Raw genomic sequence first — 21,255 nt, 5'->3', positions numbered from 1 at the left:
ATTTTGGTATTTTCTCCTATCATCAATTAAATTCAGTATCTGTTCTGTTACCCAAGGATTTCTACTAGCCCTCGTCATTTTACCTACTTGATCCTCTGCTGCCTTCACTATTTCATTCTTCAAAGCTACCCATTCTTCTTCTACTGTATTTCTTCCCCTATTCCTTTCAATTGTTCTCTTATGCTCTCCCTGAAACTCTGTACAACCTCTGGTTCTTTCAGTTTATCCAGGTCCCATCTCCTTAAATTCCCACCTTTTTGCAGTTTCTTCAGTTTTAATCTACAGTTCATAACCAATAGATTGTGGTCAGAGTACACATCTGCTCCTGGAAATGCCTTAAAATTTAAAATCTGGTTCCTAAATCTCTGTCTTACCATTATATAATCTATCTGAAACCTTTTAGTACCTCCATGGTTCTTCCATGTATACAACCTTCTTCATGATTCTTGAACCAAATGTTAGCTATGATAAAGTTATGCTCTGTGCAAAATTCTACCAGGCAGCTACCTCTTTCATTTCTTAGCCCCAATCCATATTCACCTACTATGTTTCCTTCTCTCCCTTTTCCTACTGTTGAATTACAGTCACCCATGACTATTAAATTTTCATCTCCCTTCACTACCTGAATAATTTCTTCTATCTCATCATACATTTCATCAACTTCATCATCTGCAGAGCTAGTTGGCATATAAACGTGTACTACTGTAGTAGGCATGGGCTTCGTGTCTATCTTGGCCACAATAATGCTTTCACTATGCTGTTTGTAGTAGATTATCTGCACACCTATTTTTATTATTCATTATTAAACCTACTCCTGCATTACCCCTATTTGATTTTGTATTTATAACCCTCTATTCACCTGACCAAAAGTCTTGTTCCTCCTGGCACGGAACTTCAGTAATTCCCACTATATCTAGCTTTGACCTATTCATTTCCCCTTTTAAATTTTCTAACCTACCTGCCCGATTAAGGGATCTGACATTCCACGCTCCGATCCGTAGAATGCCAGTTTTGTTTCTCCTGATAACGATGTCCTCTTGAGTAGTCCCTGCCCGGAGATCCGAATGGGGGACTATTTTACCTCCAGAATATTTTACCCAAGAGGATGCCATCACCATTTAATCATACAGTAAAGTTGCGTGCCCTCGGGAAAAATTACGGCTGTAGTTTCCCCTTGCTTTCAGCCGTTCGCAGTACCAAAACAGCAAGGCCGTTTTGGTTAGTGTTACAGGGCCAGATCAGTCAATCATCCAGACTGTTACCCCTGCAACTACTGAAAAGGCTGCTGCCTCTCTTCAGGAACCACACGTTTGTCTGGCCTCTCAACAGATACCCCTCCGTTGTGGTTGCACCTATGGTACGGCTATCTGTATCGCTGAGGCACGCAAGCCTCCTCACCAATGACAAGGTCCATGGTTCATGGAGGGGGGGGGGGGGGGAGGAGGACTAATAACATGGTTATTCAATAAAATGTTACATGTAGATTCAGTACACAAGGAAATAAAATGGGGCTATTTTAATACTATATTTACAAAAGAAAATCGCAAAAGCTGCTTGAATTATCGAGGAATTTGTGTTATAAACACATTAATGATAATTTTTGGGAAAATAATTAAAAATAAGGTGGAAATAAATTTTAAAGCACAGGAAGAACAATGTGGCTTCACAGCTGGTGGATCAGGTGGGGACAATACTTTCACATTGTATCAGATCTTACAAGGGAACATCCCCATCACACCCCTCAGATTTAGTTATAAGTTGGCACAGTGGATAGGCCTTGAAAAACTGAACACAGATCAATTGAGAAAACACGAAGAAATTGTGTGGAACTATGAAAAAAATAAGCAAAATATACAAAATGAGGGCCATGTGCAACATAGGCCACATCAAGGATAGTGTGAGCTCAGGAGCGCCGTGGTCATGTGCTTAGTGTGAGCAGCTACCTGTGGAATGAAAGATCCTTGGTTCAAGTCTTCCCTCGAGTGAAAAGTTTAATTTTTTTTATTTTCAGACAGTTATTATCTGTCCATCCGTCCGTCCAATGCGAGGAGCTGCGCCGTAGTATGGGGACGCTACACCTAAACAAACATCGAAACACATGACGTCAGTCGACTACAGCGCACGGAGGAGAGAGTATCCTGCTAACGAGGCTCCCTGGCTGGCAGTTGACTGTTCGCTACTTTGGACGAGAGTGCATTAAATACGTGAGATGTATTCCGTGGGCAATATGAATCCAGCAAATATAGCTCGCGACTTAAATAACAAGGTCAATGAATATTTTCCAAACTGTAAGGAATCAGAAAGTCCCTTAAGGGATCGAACGATTGTCAAGAATTTGTATGATTATTACCTACATTTGTTGATAACCAGTACGTGTGGTGATGACGATACCTTGCTGATTGCTGCGGGCTGTATGTACCAGATGATGAGATTGTTGACAATCCGTACGAAGAACATGATGAGGTAATACTGCAACTTCAATCTGATGGTATTTCTTTGGGTTACATGAAGGAAATGCTCCAATACAGGTTACTTTCCAAACCAATTAAAAGACGCAAATATGGAGTGAAGTAACAAATAAATTTAAGAAATTTAAAGTGATGGAGGAAAAAAGCACAATTAAATATTGCAAAGAAGTCATGGAATGAGGTGGAACCTGAAGATAGAACTTCAGTGAACTAGAAAACCATGTATACCGACAATTTATTAAAGCCAGAAATGAATTAAGTGCAGTGCATGATACAGACCTACAGATTTGGGGATTGCATTACGCTAAACAAATTGGCCTGGACTTCAAGGCTTCATCTCATTGGCTTGTCACGTTCAAAAGAAAATACAAAATTACGAGCAGGAAGATTATGAAATATATAAGCAAGAACTATGCGAATAAACTGGAAGAACTTTCAGAGTGTTCCAAGACGTTTGTTACAGAAACTAACGTCAGATTCCAACAGTATGAAGATGCATATATTATCAACACAGATCAGTCCGGTTTTAACTATGAAATGAAATCGACCCGTATGTTATTGTTACTTGGAGAAGGCAACACGGAATGTACTGTAGACCAGTTGCATACCACTTCACATAGTTGTACCATACAATATGCTCTGAATAAAGCAGGATTTCTTTTACCTACATTTTATTTATGTTTGCAGGAAAAAAATGGTGTATTTGGACCGCAAGTTCAGCAACAGGTGAATAGGGTACTTGCGTAAATGCTGAATCTCATTGTGAATTGCAGTGCATCAGGAAAAACGGAGAAAAGACTAATGAAAGATTTTAATGAATGTGTGATTGCTCCTTACACGGACAAAGAGTTTGCCTTACTCCTTGACAGCTATACAGGACAGAAGGATCAGGCATTGTGCAATTTTAGTGTGGGAGTAGATGTGATTACTATTCCTCCAGGTTGTACACCTTTTGTGCAACCGTTAGATATGTTTGGTTTTTGGCAAGTGAAATACTTTGTGAAAAGATTCTATGATTTTGCATAGCTGCACGTGTACACAGAGCAGTATTGTTTACGTGATTGTATGTAAAATATCAAAGTTCAAGCACTCACACATAATCAACTTCACTCTCCAAAATTCCAGAACATGTTCAGATTTGCTTGGACATATGCAGGATTTGGCGGTCTACACACGGAAAAATTTGAAAACGTTAAAAACATATGTTTTTACAGAGCACAGGGAAAACTGTGTGACTGTGAAACTGTTGCATTCATTTGTTGCAGTTTATGTGACAAACTCTTATGTTTTCATCATTTTTTTGGGAGTGATTATCACTTCCACAAGAAAACCTAAATCGGGCAAGTTAGAAGAACCTTTTGACCCATTCTCCAAGTGTACAAGTTAGGGGGGTCGACAACATATTCCTGTCATGTGACGCACATGCCGTCACCAGTGTCGTATGGAATATATCAGACGTGTTTTCCTGTGGAGGAATCGGTTGAGCTATGACCTTGCAATCAAATGTTTTTGGTTCTACTAATAGCACAGTTTTGCGGTGCGGTCGCAAAACACAGAAACTAAACTTATTACAGTGAACAGAGACGTCAATGAACTAACGGACAGATCATAACTTTGCAAAAATAAAGAAAGTAAACTTTTCACTCGAGGGAAGACTTGAACCAAGGACCTCTCGTTGCGCAGATGCTCACACTAACCACGGCACCACGGCGCTCCTAAGCTCACACTATCCTTGATGTTGCCTATGTTATGCATGGAGTACTCAGTTTGTATATTTTGCTACTTTTTTTCATAGTTCCACACAACTTCTTCCTGTTTTCTCGATTGATCTGTGTTCAGTTTTTCAAGGCCTATCCACTGTGCCAACTTATAACTAAATCTGAGGGTGGTGTGATGGGGAGGTTCCCTTGTTAGAGAAACATGGAAAAAATAAAAAAAAAACATAGGACTAATTTTCAAAGATTTAGAAAAAGCATATGATACAGTCCCGAGAAAACTACTTTGGAGAGCATTTCAGATGGCAAACATAAAGGGCCCTTTAATTAAAACAATACGAGACATATATGAAGCTAACAAGTCAAGTGAAAATTGATAGTACATTTTCAGAGAAATTTTGAACATGCAAGGGTCTGTTACAAGGTTGCCCCATGTCACCAACATTATTAAAAATATATATAGATACCAGTCTTAAGACGTGTTCTTGTAAATGCAAAGGGAAGGTGCTAGAAATTAGAGGTGGAGTTTATTTATATCACCGACTATTTGCTGATGATCAAGTAGTTGTAACACAAGACAGGTAGGATGCAAATTACATATGTAACCAATTAGCAATGGAATTCAGAAACTGGGGACTGAAGATTAATTAGCAGAAAATAGAATACCTCACTAAAGATCAGATGACTTGTATATAGAGGGAAAGAAAATTAAGATGATCAATACTTTCTGTTCTTTGGGATCATTTTAGAGATGGAGGAAAAATCAGAAGTAGAAATTAATAAAAGAATTAGCAGCAGAAGAAAGGTCATTGGGATGCTCAACTCAATCTTATGGGGCAAAAATGTAATAAAATGAACCAAAAAGAAAAAAGGAAAAAAAAACATGCATAAATCGATACTAGAGAGCATAGTTATATATGGAGTGGAGGCTTGGACTACTAATCTGAAACACACAAAAAAACTTCAGGCAGTAGAAATGGACTTCTGAAGAAGATCAGCAAGAATTTCTAGCAAAGAGATAGCAAGAAACAATGAAATAATAAAGTGGATGGAAGTAAGAAAAAGAATACATGATTGATGGATAGAAGGAAGTTGCAATGATATGGGCATATGAGAACAGAGGAAGCCAAAATTCCAAAAGTGATCCCGGAATGGGAACTGGATGGAAAGAACAGAAGAGAATGCCCTATGACCACCTGGGTCCAAAATGTATGACTAACAATGAGATGACTTGCTGCAGAGGAAGAAGATAAGCAAGAGCAAGACACCCAGGAGGACATCCTGAGAAGATAAATTAAGATTGTATGTAACAGATGTAATAATTTCCAGGTATTTGTAATGTTGGAGGGAAGCCTTTGTCTAGAGGAAAATTTCAATAAATAAAATAAAGTTATTCCCTCTCTCACTATTCATCACATATAAACTTTCTGTAATGGATAATAACTCTTTTACTGTTGTCTGTCCTCTAATAAAATCTCTTTACAAACATAATAGGATGGTTTTCTAATAAACACTTTCGCTAAATGTACTACTTCTAATGAATCATCTAAGTATTTTGATCAAGTAATGCGTCATTCTATGTGCTTCTTAAAGCTGCCCCATAAACAATCATAGTATTTAGGCCCAAGCAATTCTAATGTTAATTTCTTCTTTATACCTTGAGACCAATATTGTCATTTAAAATTTTCTTGGAAGTTGTCCCAAGATGCAAATTCTTCTGAATGAGCGTTTCCCCACTTGACAGTGTCACCCACAAAATAACTTAAAGCAAAGTCTTCCACATGGGAAAAATATATTTAAAACAAAGATTCCAAGACTTACCAAGCGGGAAAGCGCCGGCAGACAGGCACATGAACAAAACACACAAACACACACACAGAATTACGAGCTTTCGCAACTGGCAGTTGCTTCGTCAGGAAAGAGGGAAGGAGAGGGAAAAATGAAAGGATGTGGGTTTTAAGGGAGAGGGTAAGGAGTCATTCCAATCCCGGGAGCGGAAAGACTTCCCTTAGGGGAAAAAAAGGACAGGTGTACACTCGCACACACACACACACACACACACACACACACACACACACACACATATCCATTCGCACATACACATACACATGTGTATGCGCGAGTGTACACCTGTCCTTTTTTTCCCCTAAGGGAAGTCTTTCCGCTCCCGGGATTGGAATGACTCCTTACCCTCTCCCTTAAAACCCACATCCTTTCATTTTTCCCTCTCCTTCCCTCTTTCCTGACGAAGCAACTGCCAGTTGCGAAAGCTCGTAATTCTGTGTGTGTGTCTGTGTGTTTTGTTCATGTGCCTGTTTGCCGGCGCTTTCCCGCTTGGTAAGTCTTGGAATCTTTGTTTTTAAAGCAAAGTCTATATTTTTTGAATCTACCCACTTAGGTGGTAAAGATATTGAAAAGACCCTTAAGAAGTAAGTAGGGTTTGAATTTTGGAAAATGTTTATATAGATTGCCATTCCCTAATTACAATTCTTCCAACAGTGTACTTGTGACACTAGGTTGTTCCCCACACTGACTTTCTTTAAATCCATGGCGTGTTTTAGCCAACTCATCCCACAACCATTTCAACTCACTGATCTCTTCCCTGGAAAGTTTGACATGACTCAAATTTTCTGCCTACTCTTGAAGTGTTTTTGATCTACTAATGACTGTACCATTTCCTCCAGTAATCATCTGGTGTGAGCAGTGTCCCCATTTACTCCCTCATCTAATAATTCACTACTGCCTTTTGCTTCTGTGGTTTGATCCTATGTTTTATGCAGTACTTTAATATGTTCATGTAAGTCCTTACTTACTAAGTCACACTGTTGCACAATTTCTGCATGAATCTCCTCTTTCAAAGCAGTGAGTTTACTACGTAACACATTTTCAGGATCTGACTGCAGAAGCTTGTGAGCTTCCTGAATATTGAGTTTAAGCTCTCTCTTAATTCATTGTTATTTCTTTGTAAGTTGATTATACTGTCCTGCATTTCTGATAAGTCATTACTATTCTTACTATTACTGTCTCATACTAGTGAGAATTCATTACTAATCCTGTCATTTCTGTCTTTTATGTTCGTATTAATACTATCTACAACCACATAGATACTCTGCAAGCCACCATATGATGCATGGCGGAGGGTACCCTGTACCACTGCTAGTCATTTCCTTTCCTGTACCGCTCGCAAATAGAGCGAGGGAAACTTGACTATCTATATGCCTCCATATGAGTCCTAATTTCTCATATCTTATCTGTATGATCCTTATCTGCAATTTATGTTGGCGCCAGTAGAATCGTTCAGCAGCCAGCTTCAAATGCTGATTCTCTAAATTTTCTCAATAGTGTTCCATCCAGGAATTCCCATTTGACTTCCTGTAGCATCTCCATAACACTTACATGTTACATGAACCTACTGGTAACAAATCTAGCAGCCCACCTTTGAATTGCTTCAGTGCTATCCTCTTGGGTCTTAAAAATCTCCTCCAATTTTGCAAATTAAGTTTTCATCTCTGTTCCTTGTGCTTCCATGGCCATTTTCCTGGACCACACAGGCGTATACTGCTAATTAGTAATTAGTCTTATTGCTTCCTGACCACATTACTAGCTAGTTGTTCTAGTCTCCTTTTACCACAACACAAAGAAGTAGTGCTTTAAATTGTAATAATCACAACTCAGTTCTAGTCTCCTTTTACCACAACACAAAGAAGTAGTGCTTTAAATTGCAATAATCACAACTCACCCACTGACAAAACAGCATGCTTTGGATGAACTGCGACTGCTTTGCAGCTACATTATGTTGAACAGCTATCCCGACATGCTGTGAATACTTTGGGTCCCGTGACTGCCTGTCGCTTTAGACAGTGAGTCTTGTGGATCAGCTGATGTGATGTCAGTTGGCTGCTACAAACTCACCAAGATTCTTCCACATCATAATGCAAAATCTATGTGTATGCCTCGTATTTGTATTTTCTGACACACACACACACACACACACACACACACACACACACACACACACACACAGAGTACTGTTGCAGTGGACTCAGTTATTGTATTCAACCACATTATGTATCATTTGCTTTTGTGAGATTTCTTCCCTTTCTCACAAAAACATCATTAGGTATCTTCTTCTTTCATATTTTAACCATTTCTTCAGTGACACTGAATAACATGTTCCCCTTTGTAAGCCTTGTTGTTCTGTAACTATTTACTGTTGTTGCCCCTGGAAACACATATTTCTTTAATATTTCTTGCTATTTTTCTCCAAATTTGGTCTTTATTAGCTTCTTTATGTCTCTTTTTTTTTTTTTTTCCTTGCCTTCCTTCAGTCGAAGCCACAAAGGTTGATGTCCAGATTATTCTTGGGAAGGGGAGGGGGCGGGGGGGGGGGGGGGGGGGGCGGGGGGGGGGGGGAAGATAATAGTCAAGGGATATCATTTCAAAATTACAAGTACAGAAGCTATTGACTGGACTCCTTGAACATTAACCGTACATAGGACTACGAATTTGGACTGCAGCAGTTTAGTATTACACTTTGTTAAAAAAAAAAAATGACAGTGTGTGAGAACTGGTATGAAGCACAGTGCGTGAATGGTTGTGCTAAGTTGTTGAGTAGGGATATCAGATGCGGACTGACAGGATACTGCGATTAAGTGTTGAAAATGGTGCCATGTTTAACAGGATAAATCCAGACAACCAACAGTAAAAAATATGGCAGGACTTCTTGATGAAGGCTGTGATATATAGTATGTATAATAGTTCAAATGGGAGCAAATATGGATCCAGAAAAAACCACCAGTAATACAAAATCTCAACACCCGCAATAGTCTTTGATTTGCCCCACTGTACATGGAAAACAGCAAATAGAAGCCATGTGAACCATGGAATATGCAGAGACTATCGTTTCAAATGGTGAAGAGTGCCCAATCCATTTCGTAGTTGTTGCAAGACACCCCATACCGCATAACACGTTGTGCAGGAGTCTACTTTAACATTGTATCTGGGTAATGCAAAAGACTACTTGATACTGAACTTGTATGCTGTTGGCTGTATTGAGATACTAAATTCAGCATTATAAACTACATATAATTTATCTGATTTTCATTATTAAAATTATTTTATATGTGTTTAACTATACCATGTTTTGTGGCATATTGTAAATAACTAAACAGTAGAGCAGGGGAATGCTGATGGTGTGTCACAGCACAGAAGTGGAATGGTGATGGAATTGAAGCGAGAGTGAAGGGGACGAGGCTTTAAAAAAGTATAGTTGGATGAAAATTGGTTGTAAATGCACTCTTGTAATCCAGGTTAGGAATGGCACCAGTGAGTGGTAAACAATGTGTTGTTTGCTGTTGGGAAAGCCAGCCATAACAAAACTCTTCCATCTGCTGAGTAAGATATATGAGACAGATGAAATACCCTCAGAGTTCAAGAAGAGTATAATAATTCAATTCCAAAGAAAGCAGGTGCTGACAGGTGTGAAAATTACCAAATTATCAGTTTAACAAGTCATGGTTGCAAAATACTAACACAAATTCTTTACAGAAGAATGGAAAAACTGGTAGAAGCTGACCTTGGGGAAGATCATTTTGGATTACAAAGAAATATAGGAACATGTGAGGCAATATTGACCCTACAACTTCTCATAGAAAATAGATTAAGGAAAGGCACACCTACTTTTATAGCAAGAAAGTTTTTGATAATGTTGACTGGAATAGTCTCTTTCCACTTCTAAAGGTGGCAGGAGTAAAATATATAAACCAGAGGGCATTTCTAAAAGTCAAGGAGCACGAAAGGGAAGCAGTGGTTGAGAAGATAGTGAGACAGGGTTGTAGCCTACCCCTGATGTTATTCAGTCTGTATAGTGAGCAAGCAATAAAGGAAGCATAAGAAAAATTTTGATGAGGATTTAAATTCCAGGAAGAAGAAATAAAAACTTTGAGGTTTGTTGATAACACTGTAATTCTGTCGGAGACAGCAAAAGGCTGGGAAGAGCAGCTGAATGGAATTAACATTGTCTTGAAAGGAGGATATAAGATAAACATCAACAAAAGCAAAATGAGAAAAATGAAATGTAATCAAATTAAATAAGGTGGTGCTGAGGGAAGTAGATTAGTAAATGAGACACTTAAAATAGTAGATGAGTTTTGCTATTTGAAAATAGTAGATAAGTTTTCCTATTTGGGAAGCAAAATAACTGATGATAGTCGCAGTAGAAAGGATATAAAATGTAGACTGGTAATGGCAAGAAAAACATTTCTTAAAAAAAGAAATTGCTGAACATAAAGTATAGATTTAAGTGTTATGAAGTTTTTTCTCTAAGTATTTGATGTGGAGTGTAGTCATGTGTGGAATGAAACATGGACGATGAACATTTTAGACAAGAAGAAAATAGAATTTTTGAAATGTGGTGGTACTGAAGAATGTTGAAGATTAGATGGATGGATCACATAGCTAATAAGAAGGTTCTGAATAGAATTGGGGAGAAAAGAAATTTGTGGCACAATCTGACTAGAAGAAGGGATCATTCAGTAGGGCACACTCTGAGATATTAAGAGATCAACAATTTAGTACTGGACAGAAGTGTGGGGTGTAAAAATCGTAGTGGGAGATGAATACAATAAGCAGATTCAGAAGTATGTAAGTCACAGTAGTTACTCAGAGGTGAAGAGGCTTGCACAGGATAGAGTAACAGAAAGAGCTGCATCATACCAGCCTTTGGACTGAAGACTACAACAACAACAACAACAACAGCCCACTGTTTGTAGAGCAGTGTTATGTGACTGCAGAAGGAATTAAGCTTCTGCACAGTTTCTCCAACAGTTTTGGAATTTGCTGAAGACTGATTTGATATTTGATGAGTTTCTGCAGTTGTCAAGCTCTCTATGCCAGATTTAGAAGTATGGATCAGTGTAGGGCCCGTGAGGCCGCATCTGCAGCGCCATCTGTTTCCTGTAATGGCTGTCAATGAATATCAAGCCACAGTAACCCAAATTCCACATATTGGTATCTGTTTCAAACATGGAAACATGTCGAGTTTTTTGTGTGCAAACTATGATTTGCAGACAGCATTGGTTTCCTGCTATCATATGATGAAAACTGCTGCAGAATTGCATCGAATGTTTGTTGAAGTGTTCGGCAAACATGCTCTAGGGAAAACACTGTGTTTACAGTGGTTCAAAAATTCAAAAGTGGTGATTTTGACATGAGAAATGACGAGCATAGAAAACTAATGAAAAATTTTAAAGACAATCAATTGCCGGCCTTATTGGACGAAGATGATATTCGGACTCAACAATAACTCACAGAACAATTGAATGTGATGCAGAAAGCCATTTCTCTTTGATTGAAAGCTATGGGAAAACGGGTTCTGCACGAACTGAATGAAAAACAGCATGGAAATCAAAAGGTCACTTGTGAAATGCTGTTTGCCAGATACAAAAGAAAGTCGTTTCTCCATCGAATAGTGACAGGTGATGAAAAAGGATGTATTTTGAGAATTGTAAGCATCGTAAATCATGGTTGAATACAGGCAAACCATCGACATCTACTGTGAGACAAATTGGTTTGGAAAGAAGGCAATTCTCTCTGTTTAGTGGGATCAGAAGGGTGGCATCTATTATGAACTGCTAAAACCTGGGAAAATGTTAAAACTGATCGCTACCAACAGCAAGTGATCAATTTAAACCATGCATCACATGAAAAACTACTGGAATATGGAAAAGGCAGCGCAGTCATAGTGCTCCATGATAACGCCCCATCAAACACAGGGAAACAATTGAGAGGCAGTCAGTTGGGAAATACTAGGGCATGTGGCTTATTCTCCAGACTTGGCTCTGCCTGATTATCACACTCTTGCTGAACAATGCTTCAATTCATATGAAAATGGCTTGCTGACTAGTTTGCTTCAAAAGAAGAACTGTTTTTTTTTTTTTTGGGCATGTCATTCATAGCCTGCTGGAGAGGAGGGAGAAATTTATAAATAGCAATGGAGATTATTTTGAATAAAATATTGTTTATCAGTTTCAAACAACATGCATGTAATTATTGCAACCAAATTCCAGTTTCAAATGTCTGCTGTCTGTTAAATCCATTATGTACAATAGTTGCAAGCTATGTAGCTATGCAGTATGGCAGAATAATCTTTTGCTAAATTGAATTGAATGAAAGATGAGTTGCATTATGCCTTTGGCTAGCTAGTGTTAGTCATATAATCATTAGCAATCTAGTTGCAGTAACCAGGGCTTGATATTAATTATGATTGTATGTAAGAGAAAAACAACACCAACCATTCTGCAGGCTGATGTATGCATCTTATCTGTGGTAATGGAACAAGTTCTTCTATGGCAGTCTTTGAAGGGCATCTGTATATGGAGCTACTGTCTTTTCTTCTTCCAGTATGCACAGTTTCTAGTTCTTCATTCATTCCTTTCATATTGACATGTAAACACTTATCTTTCCACATCAATTACCGTAGTCCAGCTTACAGGACATCATGAAAGGTAGCACTGTAGTAGAACCATTCGTAATAAAACAGAATATTAGTAGCAGTGTGGAGTGTCATGCTTTTAGGCTATATATAATGAAGATCATATTGCATAGATTACAAGTAAGATATCTCAACAGTACTTGTAACTATGAGTTATCCATTATACTTGCATGTCACATCAGTGACAAATAAGTTTATGCATGTTTATTTTATAGTAAGAGAGCCACAGCTAAATCTACATTTACAGAATCAGTGTTCCCACATAAGAATTTGATATTTTCCTGAGCCAATTATTTTTGAAACATTGCCTGAAATAAAATTTTTCTTTTGTTAACTCTTAATTAAGACCTTTTCTTGCCATTACAACTGGAATATTGTGGTTTTTTAAAGTGAATTTGGAATAAAATTTTCCTAATGTGTATTATATGACTTTTCAGAAATTTGCTGCTTTACAAACACATGATAAAGAGGTGTTGTATAATGGGAATATTATTGCTGAGTTAGAGAAATTGGCGAACACATTCAGAAGCTGTGGAGACCAATGGAGAGCACATGGATATGATAAAGCAATTGCATCTATTAAGTCACATGGGAAAAACATTAACAGCTATGAGGTAATTACACTTACAGCTGATGCTGCTAGATGCTGTTGGGGACCTCATATAACACGTTTAATTTTACAGGAAGCTGTATCCTTGCCAGGAATTGGAAAGAAAATGGCAGAAAAAATTATGGAGATCATCGAAACTGGAAAGCTTCAGAAAGTTGATGAAGTTTGCAATAGTGAAAAATCAAAAATTATCAGTTTATTTACACAAATATGGGGTGTTGGACCAGTGACAGCACAGAGTTGGTATGCACAGGTACTGCTGCTGTTCATAGTTGTGTTATTAGACAATCCCAGTAACTAGATCTGTAAGTATGAATAAAAAAAATAATGGAAATGTGTAGGAAGCTGAATCTAATTGTTATAATGCAATATGGTGCATAACGTGTGACTTACTTTGAAAGTGCTATTGTATTTAAAACAATGCAAACTCCTTGAAAGACAGGTTCTGACATTGGTACCAAGTGCTATGATCTATCAGGTTTCCTTGACACGATTGATTGATAATGTGCTTCCAGATATTCTGGCAAGTTGTTGATTCCTGATCAGAACGCAAACAGGCCGGTAGCTTTAATGACCACATTTTTCATGATGCAATGAATTGCAGAATGTAGTTGCAAGCTTCTGTTTTATTAGTATGTAAGTAGGTTAAGTAATGCAAGTCTAATATTACATTTTCTTTACTAAACAGTCTTTTGATTGCAAACACTTTTATTTAAATAAAATATAATTGCGCATTTAAAAAAATTGCTTTGCAGGGTTTCCGGACTTTAGAGGATCTTCCTTGTAAGGCCAATCTGTCAAAGCAACAGAAAATAGGACTTCATTACTTTGAAGAGCTACAGTGTAGAATTCCTCGTGAAGAAGTGGAATGTATTGGAAACATTGTAAGCATTCTGTAATAGCTGCCTTATTTTCTTTAGAAGAATACTATGATCAGCTGCTATGATATCGTAAGAGAGAATTTTATTATGTAACTTTCTTTTTTTAATTGCAGTGTTCTCTTAATGTGAAATTAGTATTCTAGAAACTGAAGTCAGTGGAGAATATAGTAATAATAAAATATTATAAAAATGTGTTTTCAATAGCATTTTGACTATGCCAATGTACATTTCAAAGTCACAACTTCTTCATCAGTGCTTCCATTCTTGTTTGAGAACCTTTCTTCTGATATCAAAATTGTGCATCTGTGAATTTTTGTTTTTATATCAAAGAGGAGTGTGTGCTTTTCTGTTGATGTATCATCTTTAAACATTGCAGAACTGTGTAAAATACAAGTGAAGCAAAAATTTCTAGAAGTTGTGTGGGCCACAAAATAAGTTAGTAGAGTATGACAACTATACTCCACTTCATTTGTCTTCACATCAAGCTGAATTGTCAAATGATGGACAGAACAAGAAAGGATTCTGTATGCAAAGTTCCCCTAACTTCTAAATGAGACAAAATACTGCGTGGTTATAACTAAACTGGCACTGTTCTGAGTGCTGCAGTGTGGGCTGTATACATCACACGATGCTGAAACATCGTAAGGATGTTCATTAATCAGTGCACTGACGGTATATGCTGAAAAAATAATAATTCCTTTTTTTTTTCTTCCAGGTGAAAATATGGTACTGTAAGCAGTCAGTAAGCAAAATGTTTCCTGTTTTGGCATCAATATACTGTTTGTCACTTCTTCAATTTCTGCACCTAGTGCTCGAGTTGTATCACAGGAATTGTCTCTCCCTTGGCAAATAGCTCAATAAATTTTGCATTGCATTTTACTCTGGTATCTGTACATGATTCAGAATGTGCACTAAACGAAGCCTCAAGACAGGTTACGTTGTGGTGACTTTGCCCTTTGTTTTTTGGCGCACATGGAAATGAATGAGATACGATGTGGCTGGGTAATATTCATTGGATGGACAAGGCATATTTTACTCTGCGTGGTGCCATGAATTCACAGAACTGTCTCATATGAGGTTCTACTCTGCCACATGTTGTGCAGGAACATGCACTGCACTGAGCTTATGTGACTGTGTAGTGTGGCTTCACTCTTCTCTCTCTCAATCTCTCTCTCGGGTTGACACCTGGCAGGCCTGTTAAGTGTACAGTGACTTCTGCACTTAATAAGGATCTCCACGTGCAACACATGATTTCAGCTTTGCAAGACTGTAGCTGTGTCCACACCACTATTTTCATGCAAGGTGGTGCGACACCATTTCTGAAAGGTTGCTTCAAACCTCTGGTAACATTACATCAATTCTAGACAGTTTCCAAAAAGTGCGACCTTCCAGATCCTCTGACTTAAATCCACGTGACTTCCTGTGTTGGGTATATCTGAAAGATTGTGACTATCAGGGATGTGTCTGCACTCTTTCTAATCTGAAGGATAGCACACAATGACATAGTGCTCTTATTACACCAGACATTTTATGAACAAAGGATGCAGCATGTTGCTGAGTCAGGTGGTCATATTGAACACATGTTGTAACTTGTAGCCATATGCTAATAAACATGCCAGTTCCACCAGTATCATGTGTTTGATTGTTCCTCCCCTTTTCCTGCACCCACATCCTACTTACAGCACCATATTTTCATCTGGTGGCAGTAAGCATATACTGCAGGTGCACCGATTAATGAACATACCTACACTATTACATTATCCTGTGATGTATGCAGCCCGCTTGGCAGCACTTGGAATGCAACCTTTTTAATTATAACCATTCAGTATTTCCTTAAAGTGGCTTCTGGACCATAAAACTGAGAGTTTATCAATGCAGTTCAATCCAGAGTTATATGAGCATGGAACATGTAAGACCCCAACGAGCTTGTGACCTGTTAAGTAGATGCCACACTGATCTGCTTCAACTGAACCCTATCAATGTGCAGATGACTCCCCAAGACTTAGATGTGAAATTAAGAAGCTGTTGTGCAGTGAAAATGTAGTAAAATTAACGGTCCTAACAAATGAACCTAGGGCATTGTCCTTATAAAAATCGATCGTAATAACAGCGTAGAGGAGGGGTTTGTCTAGCTACTGAAATTAAAAAGGGGTACAGAGTGACTCAGGTTTATTATGTGCAGAAGTTCAATCAAGTGTGAAAACATGGTTTGATAGAAGCACAAAATTAACTCCATATGATTGATAATATAAAGGAAATTATAACATACAGTCATGAAAAGACAGATCGAGGGAGGTGGCGCAATGGTTAGCACACTGGACTCACGTCCGGGAGGATGTCCAGCCGTCTTGGTTCAGGTTTTCCATGATTTCCCTAAATCACTTCAGGCAAATGCCAGGATGGTTCCTTTGAAAGGGCCTGGATGACTTCCTTCCCATCCTTCCTTCATTCAATGGGACCGATGACCTCGCTATTTGGTTCCCTCTCCCAAAGCAACCGACTAACCATGAAAAGACTTAATGAAATGTTCGATAAAACCTGTGGACATTGGGTGAAGGAAGGATCAGATTATTTATTCACATTTTATCAAACAAACAAATATGTGATTCTGAAGGGGACATTTCTTCAACCTAATCTTGGTTAAGGGATGTTGCATGCTACTGCCCAGAATGCCTGAATTATTAGTGAGCCACTGGTCACTTGGAACAGTACTGAAACAAGATCCCGTTAAGTTAATGAATACACACATACATGTTCCTAACTGCTCTCAGCTGCTCTTTGCCTTGGCAACTAGAGCTTACCATGTTTCCTCTTTGCTGCAATGTGAACTGCATATGCTGCCTCGTAACTTGTGGCAGCTGTTTAGGTGCTGGATATGAGCCTCGTCTGAAAATTACAGTCTCCAAATATCTCTCTCCTCCATATCACTGCACCCCAGTCCCATGTCCAAAGCTAAGTCTTGATACTTCTGAAATCTCTGTATTTCCTCATCCAGAAACTGAATGCACAGTGTCCACAAAATCCTCTGTGTTCCTAGTTCTTCCAAAACGCAGTTGCTTATCAGTCATAAAGTTTATTAGTCATTTTCCCAGTGGGAAAACTCGTGATGAAACTTGCCCTCTCTCCTCTGAAAAAAGCTGGCCAATCTCCTAATTTTTGAAGTCGGCAAATTATTAACAATCGGCAACAATATCCCACTCTCACAAAAGTTTCAGTGCCAGCCAGAACAACTAGCAACTTTGCTATCTTTCTTCGAAAAATGGTGCCCAATCTCAAACTCAAACTCCCCTTCTTAGGATGGGCCAATCATTGACATTCTCACTATTTTTTTCAGTGTTCCGGTCAACAAACTTTGTGGCAAGAGTACAGAATGATGGTGCACCGGCTCTCTGGGTGGAGAGCAACAGGCAGATTGCATATTTCTAGATATCTGCAAAGTGTTTGACACAGTGGCACACTGCAGGCTCTTAATGAAAGTTGTAGTGTATGAAATAAGTTCTCAGATATGTGAGTGAGTGTCTCAAAGACTTTTTAAGTGATAGAACCCAGTACATTATACTAGATGATGAGTGTTCTACAGAGACAAAGGTATTGTCGGGAGTGCCTCAGGGAAATGTGATAGAACCATTCTTGTTCTTTATGTACAGTCGTAGACATAAAACCCGGCTGGCAGCTGATCTCTGCAGAGACTTAAGTTGGGGTCATTCACTTAAGGCAGCAAATATAACCTGCCGCCCCTCAAAATTCTAAGTCTGGCTATATGCACTATATGGCAGCACTGCACAATGCAGAAGTGTATGGAGCAAGTGCTATCACTCTTCACAGACTGTTAATGGTGCTGTATCTGCTCACGGTATAGTGGTAAGCATTGCAAAACAATTCCCCCAAACAGCTCATGGCTGCATCAAGATCAGTACAGTCCATGCTCAAGAGTTTCCTCACTCTACAACAGCCACTAGCTACCAGTCATACACCATCTACTGCCTAAAGTCAGGTACCATGCGACCAGCCGAATGTGGCATGGCACTATGTGAAAAAAGGTGTAACATACTTTCAGAAACGACTTCCTGACACTTAATTCTATACTCGATGTTAACAAATTTCTCTTCTTCAGAAACGCTTTTCTTGCCATTGCGCGTCTACATTTTATATCCTCTCTACTCCGACCATCATCAGTTATTTTGCTCCCCAAATAGCAAAACTCCTTTATTACTTCAAGTGTCTCATTTTCTAATCTAATTCCCTCAGCATCACCCGACGTAATTCGACTACATTCCATTATCCTCGTTTTGCTTTTGTTGATGCTCATCTTATATCCTCCTTTCAAGACACTGTCCATTCCGTTCAACTGCTCTTCCAAGTCCTTTGCTGTCTCTGACAGAATAAAAATGTCATTGGCGAACCTCAAAGTTTTTATTTCTTCTCCATGGATTTTAATACCTACTCCGAATTTTTCTTTCGTTTCCTTTACTGCTTGCTCAATATACAGATTGAATAACATCGGGGAGAGGCTACAACCCTGTCTCACTCCCTTCCCAACCACTGATTCACTTTCATTTCGACTCTTATAACTGCCATATGGTTTCTGTACAAATTGTAAATAGCCTTTCGCTCCCTGTATTTTATCCCTGCCACCTTCAGAATTTGAAAGAGAGTATTCCAGTCAACATTGTCAAAAGCTTTCTCTAAGTCCACAAACACTAAAAATGTAGGCTTGCCTTTCCTCAATCTAGCTTCTAAGATAAGTTGTAGGGTCAGTATTGCCTTACGTGTTCCCATATTTCTACGGATTCCAAACTGATCTTCCCCGAGGTTGGCTTCTACCAGTTTTTCGATTTGTCTGTAAAGAATTTGCATTAGTATTTTGCAGCTGTGACTTATTAAACTGATAGTTCGGTAATTTTCACATCTGTCAACACCTGCTTTCTTTGGGATTGGAATTACTATATTCTTCTTGAAGTCTGAGGGTATTTCGCCTGTCTCTCACATTTTGCTCACCAGATGGTAGAGTTTTGTCAGGACTGGCTCTCCCAAGGCTGTCAGTAGTTCTAATGGAATGTTGTCTACTCCCGTGGCCTTGTTTCGACTTAGGTCTTTCAGTGCTCTATCAAACTCTTCAAGTATCTGTAACATGAATTAGCAAGATATTACTCACACTGGATTTTGAAATGATCTACAGTTACTTGCTTCCCCATGTCACTTTTAAGTAGAATAGATATGTGGTAGTTCACTTGTAAAATAAATAATATTTCCTTGTTGATGTTGATTTTAGATCTGACTGCCTGTAGCTCTGTCACAAAACTGATGTCAGTGAGACTCAAAACATGAGCCAAAGCAGCCTTTGCTTCACAGGCGAGCATGTTACTTCTGAGCTATCAAAGAGCCGTTGTATTATTGCTTCTCTTATTGCCCCACTTGTGGCAATAACAGATAAATCATAATGTGAAAGACAAGATTAGTTGCAATCTCCACATGGAATTTGCAACTAAACTGAACTCAAAACTATAAGTTGATAACCTTATTTCACACTTTTGTACAGATCAGAGTTTATTCAATGAAAGTGTTTTGAATAGATCAAGTGAATTTAGCAGGGTGATTTTGTGCCATCCAGGAAGTAACTCATCATTCACAGAGTTGCCAAACATATCCAGTAATGTTGCCAAGATTCAATTATTCTTCTAGCAAGAAGAATACCAGACAATGTGTTCCTTGAGCAGCAGCGAAGTGACTACGGATTATGTCCCAAGGACACAGTTGCTGAGATTAGGAATACCAAAAGTATGTGTCACTCAGTCTTATTCACATTTCTGTAACTAGGTTTTGGGTACTAGAGCATAATTATTAATAGTACTCAGATGCACTGACTGCAAACTGAAGATCATACATCAAGAACTGTTGCAGTTATGTGTGGATTTCTCTCTTAAATGTAGTGAAAAGTAAAAAGCTCATCACCAGACCTGATTCATTTTTCTGGAGCATCTCCAGCATTTATAATATCAATGGTATGAGTAGGCAATACATCTTTTCTATAATTACATGAATTATAATTTTTTTGTGAGGTTGTTATCATTGGCATTATCCCTATAAGAAAGGAATGTAGAGACAACATGACATTGATTGCAAAATGTGGACATCTACAGGGAGACCTTATAAGCTATGAAAAGAAACAAAGTTCCAATCAAGAAAGGGTACTGTTCAGGAAACCACAAACAATGAAAGAAAATGTGGGCTCAGAAACCTGTTGAAAATTAAACAGTCACTGCTAGTGAGGCATCAAGAATGTGAACATTCTCCCATTTCTGTAGTAGAGGCAAATACAGAAGAAGCAGGTTTCCCACAACATAAATGACGAGACATTGTAATGTATTCATTAAGTAATTGCTCCAACAAATCTGTGAATAGAGTTTCATGTTGGCTGCTTGATGAACATGCAGAAAGGGATGTCTGCACACTGCATTCAGATGTCTTACTGTTTATATTGTAGCATCTCAGAGGCATCTCGCAATTCAGAGGCAAGCTGCTAGATTTGTTACTGGTAGGTTTGAACAACACATAAGTCTTATGGAGATCTCTTGGGAACTCAAATGGGAATCCCTGGAGGGAAGGCAAGGACCTTTTCCAGAAATGCTTTTGAGAAAATTTAGAGAACTGTTGTTTGAAGTTGGCTGCCAAACAATTCTACTGCTGGCAACATACATTGCATGTAAGGACTGCGAAGATAGGACACAAGAAATTAGGGCTCAAATAGAGGCATAGAGACAGTTGTTCTGCCATTCGTCTATTTGCAAGTGGAAAAGGAAAGGAAATGACTAGTAGTGGTACAAGGTACCCTCTGCCAAGCACCGTGCTGTGGTTTTTGGAGTATCTGTGTAGGTGTAGATCTGCTGTAGTGTCAGTCGGTCAGTTATCATAAACAAATTCAGCCCTGTTGGTGCTAAACATATTTTAGACGCAGTACCTGCACTAAGAATTTAGTTAACGTAACATTCAGGACACAGGTTGAGTAAAAATGAGTTTTGTAACTTGCCATTGCATTAAAGTTCTTCACAATGGTATTTAATTCAATTTTTATTGTTGCTCATATTTTAAA

At 38.5% G+C, this 21,255-nt stretch overlaps 1 protein-coding gene across 4 annotated transcripts in view; it reads left to right on the top strand.

The window, feature by feature from the left end:
• LOC126278460 (DNA polymerase lambda-like) overlaps positions 1-21,255 on the top strand; it is a 163,237-nt gene that overhangs the window by 30,760 nt on the left and 111,222 nt on the right. For 2 of the 4 annotated variants that reach the window (XM_049978594.1, XM_049978596.1), the window contains exons 2-4: positions 13,112-13,288; positions 13,358-13,537; positions 14,040-14,168. In XM_049978594.1, the coding sequence (XP_049834551.1) occupies positions 13,112-13,288; positions 13,358-13,537; positions 14,040-14,168 (486 nt within the window). Of the gene's footprint in view, positions 1-13,111; positions 13,538-14,039; positions 14,169-21,255 lie in introns of all 4 variants that reach the window. The other 2 variants (XM_049978593.1, XM_049978592.1) reach the window with 1 other exon arrangement.

Source organism: Schistocerca gregaria, chromosome 6, assembly GCF_023897955.1.
Source record: "Schistocerca gregaria isolate iqSchGreg1 chromosome 6, iqSchGreg1.2, whole genome shotgun sequence".
Classification (NCBI taxonomy): domain Eukaryota; kingdom Metazoa; phylum Arthropoda; class Insecta; order Orthoptera; family Acrididae; genus Schistocerca; species Schistocerca gregaria.
Note: the sequence above shows the minus strand (reverse complement) of the source record. Positions and strands in the feature narration are given on the sequence as shown.